The sequence below is a fragment of the Dermacentor silvarum genome, chromosome 11, assembly GCF_013339745.2.
Source record: "Dermacentor silvarum isolate Dsil-2018 chromosome 11, BIME_Dsil_1.4, whole genome shotgun sequence".
In the NCBI taxonomy this organism is placed as follows: Eukaryota; Metazoa; Arthropoda; class Arachnida; order Ixodida; family Ixodidae; genus Dermacentor; species Dermacentor silvarum.
The window spans coordinates 10,396,608-10,401,736 of NC_051164.1; the positions used below are offsets into that span (position 1 = coordinate 10,396,608).

Sequence of the window (5,129 nt, forward strand, 5' to 3'; positions counted from 1 at the left end):
GGCGGGCAAGTGCCCAACAGCGTTTATTGAACTCTTATATAGCCGAGGATGCAGTGCTGCCATCTAGTGGTACTGCCGTACACTACATTCACCCTTCTGTTAAATAAACACAACAAAACAGAGCAACTCTTGATCCGGCACAAAACCTTCATAGGTCGAGCATTCTCGGCCTGCGGATCTTTCTGCCGAACGTAGAGACGCGTGGCGTAGAAGTACAACCGCGGGGTGCATCGGCAGTGGAGGTGCTTTCCGGAGGCGATGCGGTTTCCTGGTCTTGGGCTGCTCGATCAGCTCCAGGCGATGTTGGGGACATGGCGGTACTGGTAGTGCCTTGTGCAGGACATCCCGTCGTTGGTACCAGGTGCATCCGGTTGCGCTGGAGTACACCCGTCGGAGTCTCCACCACGTAGGAGCGAGGGCGTTGTGCTGACCCCATGACGATCGCGGGGGAGTTGACGTCCCGTACCCAGACCTGCTCGCCGGTCTGAAGAGGCCGCAGTTCATGAGCTACATGTCTTCTGTTGAAGTTGGATGCTTGGCGCCTCCGGTTGTCTTGGTCCCGCCGAGTGAATGGGACCGACGGCGGCCAGGTAGGCCCCAGCTGGTGCGACGTCGTAGGTACCCGGGCTGTAGGCGCCTGCCCATGAACAGCTGAGCAGGGCTCACTCCGTTTACCCCAGGGGTGTCTCGGTATGCCAGAAGCGCAAGGTATGGATCATCCGCATTCCGCAGCAGGTCCTTGACCGTCCTCACCATCCGTTCCACCTCCCCGTTCAACTGTGGGAAATGGGGGCTGCTAGTGACGTAGCGGAAACCGTAGGAATCGGCGAAGGTGGAGAACTCTCTTGCAGCAAACTGTGGACCGTTATCGCTGCGCACCAGTCTCGGGATCCCGTGGCGCGCGAAGACGCTCTTGATGACGTTGATGACAGCAGGGGCTGACGTCGAGCGCAGGCTGATGACTTCCGGGAAGCTTGACCGGTAATCCACCAGAAAGACGTAGTCCTGGCCGTTCAAATGAAAAAGATCTACGCCCACCTCTTCCCAGGGCCGAGTTGGAGTGGTTGACCGCAGCATAGGTTCCGAGCGTGCACCCTGGTTTCGGCGCACGTGGGGCAATTAGACACCAGTGTGTCGATCTGGTTGTTGATGCCCGGCCACCAGACTGATTCCCGAGCCAGAGCTTTGCACCGGTTGATGCCTTGATGCCCATCATGAATTAGCTCGAGCGTGCGGCTCTGAAGGGCGGACGGCACGACGATGCGGGACCCCTTCAGAAGCAGTCCCTCACAGAAGCTGAGGTCCCCTTGGTACTGCCAGTACCTCTTCACGTGGAGAGGCAAGTGGGACTGCCGGGGCCAGCCGTTGGCGCAGTATTGCAGCAGCAGACTGTACACGCCGTCGTTTGGCTTGGGCCTGTCGCAGGTGCACGAGCTGCGACGAGAGGATGTCTGGGAAGGAGTGGACGACCTCTTGGACGAAGAGCTCGACTTGATTCACCCGGTTGGAAGGAGGGGAATCCAGCGGTGCGCGTGAAAGCGTATCGGCGGTTGCCAACAGCTTGCCCGGTACGCAGAGTACTTGGTACTGGGACCGCATCAGCTTTAAGCGAAACCGTTGGATCCGTGGTAGCAGCAGGTCAACGTCCATGGAACCCAAGAGCCCCACCAGAGGTTGATGGTCCGTCTCGAGGAAGAACTGAAGTCCCCGGACGTATTCCTCGAACCTTTGCACCGCCCAGCTGACCGCCAAAGCTTCTTTCTCCGTTTGGCTGTACCGGCGTTCTGTGGGTGTGAGGGACCGCGATGCGAAAGCGACGGCCCGACGCTCACCGGACGCCTGCTCCTGAAGAAGTACTGCCCCGAGGTCATAGGAGCTGGCGTCGGCCGAGACCGTGGTCCTGTATGCGGTGCTGTAGCGAGCTACGCAGATGTCCGGGCACAGCATCTTCAGTTGGAAGAAGGCAGACTGCTGCGCAGGGCCCCAAGTCCAGACAGAGTTCTTGAGCAGCAAGGCTCGAATCGGTGCGGTTACCTCCGAAACGTGGGGAAAGAAGCGCCCGATGTGGTTCACGAGGCCCTGCAGACGACGGAACCCTGAGACATCTTCGGGTGCATGCATGGCTTGGATCGCCGCAACCTTATCTGGGTCTGGAGAGATGCCTTGAGCGCTGACCACGACGCCAAGGAACTTGACGCTGGAAGTGGCGAACGGGCACTTCTCCCGGTTGAGCGTGATTCCTGCCTTTGCTAGCCGATCCATGACTTGGCGGAGATGACGGTCGTGTTCGAAGCGTGTCTTCCCAAAGACGAGGATGTCGTCGATCATGTTCACCACACCCGCTTGGCCTTCGAGGATCCGGGACATCTGCCGCTGAAAGTACTCTGGTGAAGACGCGATCCTAAACGGCAGTCGGAGGAAGCAGTAGCGGCCAAACGGGGTTATGCACGTGGTGTATTCTTGGGACTCGGGGGACAGCTTGACTTGGTGGAAGCTCGACGTCGCGTCTAGCTTCGAGAAAACTGTGGCTTCTCCGAGCAACCCGAGGCATTGTTCCACAGTAGGAAGCACGTGACGCTCTCGAAGAATCACCTTGTTGAGGCGCGTCAAGTCCACACAGAGCCGATAACCGCCGACCTTGGTGACGACAACCAGTCCAGCACACCAGTGAGTGGGTGTGTCCACCCGACGAATCAGGCGCTCTGCTTCTAGCTTGTCAAGCTCAGTCTTGACGAAGTCGCGGAGAGGGAGTGGAAGGCGCCGAGGTACGCTCAAGGAGAAAGGCGTAGCGTTGGGTTGCAGTGGGTTGGGTTGGGTTGATAGGTCATGATAGGCTTGCGGTCATGCGGGAGAGGTAGGCTTCGGGGAGTGTCCCAAGTCTCCGGGATAGGCTGGGATCGAGACGCAAGTCGCCCGAGGGATGTGGAGTCCCCGAGACTTGGTCTACAAACGTGCAGACGCCCAAGGCTTGGATTGCCGGGAAGCCCAGCAGCGGGACCATCTTGGTTGCCAGGACGTAGAGTAGCTGCTTGGCGAACTTGCCGTGCCATGACAGGGTAGCAACGTAAGTACCTATGACCGGCAGGATGTTGTTGCCAGAGCCTTTCAACTCGCTCTTGGGGTCTTGAAGCTTCGAGGGGACGCCAGGAAACGTACTGGGTACGACAGAAACTTCGGCGCCAGAGGCCACCTTGAAGGAAAGTGGGCAGCCATCGACGAGTACTTCAACGAACTTCGCGTTCGGACGCTCTCCCGCAACTGCATGTAGCTCGATGTAGCTGGCAGAAGGCTTCGGTGTGTGCTTCCCGCTGCCGCGTTTCTTCTTAAGGCACACGTTCTCGAAGTGGCCACTCTTGTGGCAAAAGTTGCAGGACGCTCTGCGAGCAGGACAGTCGGCGCGAGGATGCGATGTGCGTCCGCAGAATGGGCACAGCTGCTACGTTGTCTTATCAGAAGACGCTGGCTTTCCCTTGCGAACGCGAGCGGCGTTGATGCGAACGCGAGCGGCGATGGTGAGCGTCGATTAATCAGCCGAGTCGCGAGCCTTGCGTTCGTTATCGGCGTCTTCGTGTTGGCGAACGTGCGTGAGCGCTTCGTGCAACGTCAATCTCGGGTTCCGACAAAGCTGGTCCGAGATTTTGCGGTCAAGCAAGCCCACGAGGAAACGGTCTCGGACAAGACGCTCTTTGATGTCGGGCGAGGAATAGCTGCAGCGTTTGACCATCGCCCGAAGCGCAGTGAAGAATGCGTCTGCCGACTCACCCGGCTGCTCCGTACGGCGGTGAAAGCGAGCTGACTCGTACAGCTCATTCGGCGGGTGGACGAAGTGGTCGGTGAATGCCTTCTTTACGGCGACGACGTCATTCAGGTCCGCCTCTCCCAGCGTGGTGGACGCGAGGACCACCCTGGCTTGAGGGTCCATGCAGTACAGCATAGAGCGCACCTGGACCTCCGTCGGGGCGGCGTAAAGTCCGGTGGCGAACGAGTAGTCCTCGTACTGCAGCAGCCATGTGGGACAGGTGGTGGTGGTGAAAAGCATTTATTGGTCTATCTATACAGAGAGGTGCTGGGGGAGAGGCCTCTAGTGGGTCGTGCCCCTTGCAATACTGGGCGGAGTCCCTCATTCCGGGACCCCGTTGGTCTTGACCGCTGCCCAGGTCCGCCGAACTAGGGCTTGTTGGGCCGATAGTTCCTGGCAGCCGAGCAGGGCCCCTCCCAGTCCTCTCGGGTAGGGGAAGGGGTGATGGGGGGGAGAGAAGGATTTTGCCGGCATGCCCAAACCATGTGGAAGGTGTCAGCCACCTTCCCATAGAATGAGCAGCGGCCGTCAAAAGAAGGATTAAAGTGCTTGAGAACCGCCGGGCACAGCAGAGTGTTTGTAAAGAGCCTAAGGAGAGTTCGTTCGCCAGCTTTACCCAGCCCCTTCATAGGAACCTGGTAACGCCGGTGTTCGGCACGATAGTGCTCAGTAACATCTTTAAAAGAAAGAAGAGGGCTGTGATCTGGGTCAAGGTCCTCCCAAGTGATGCCTGGTGCCCGGTAAGTGAGTGCGCGGGCTTCCTCATGGGCGGCTTCGTTACCTGGCATGCCTTGGTGGCCGGGGACCCATATGATTGAGCGATGAGTTGGGTTACAGTCTCGAATACTGCGGCGAAGAATTTTGTCAGCGAGAGGAGTGATCCATCCGAATTGAAAGTTACGACAGGCTCCGCGGGAGTCTGTGAGGATGAATTTAGAGTCGGGATGGGAGGCTGCGAGGGCGATCGCCACCTCCTCCGCGTGCGTTGAGCTGGGTGCTTTGAACGAGGGGCCGTCTACTTGTCTTTCCTCGTGTATGATTGCAGCCGTGTACCATCCCCCCCTGGAGTGGTTTGGACCTGCAATATCGACGTAGAAGACGTGTTTCTTAGAGCCATAGTGGCGGTGCAGGGCATCCGCCCGCGCCTGGCGCCGGCCATTATGGTCCTCCTTGTTCATCTTAGTTGGAAGGGGTCGAACGTAGAGGGCGCGTCTCCACAGTTCGGGCACTCGAACCCTTTCCATCGTATGGTGGTCATGTTTAATATGTAACCGGTCCAAGAGGCGCGACCGGACACGGTCTGGGCGAGACGCGTGTATTGGTTAACAAG

General features: G+C 58.6%; 1 protein-coding gene across 1 annotated transcript; it reads right to left on the reverse strand.

The window, feature by feature from the left end:
- Nucleotides 1-507: 507 nt before the first annotated feature.
- Nucleotides 508-1,077, reverse strand: LOC125941556 (uncharacterized protein K02A2.6-like). The gene has a single exon (XM_049659075.1). The coding sequence runs from the start codon at nucleotides 1,075-1,077 to the stop codon at nucleotides 508-510; it is 570 nt and encodes a 189-aa protein (XP_049515032.1).
- Between the last annotated feature and the right edge of the window lie 4,052 nt (nucleotides 1,078-5,129).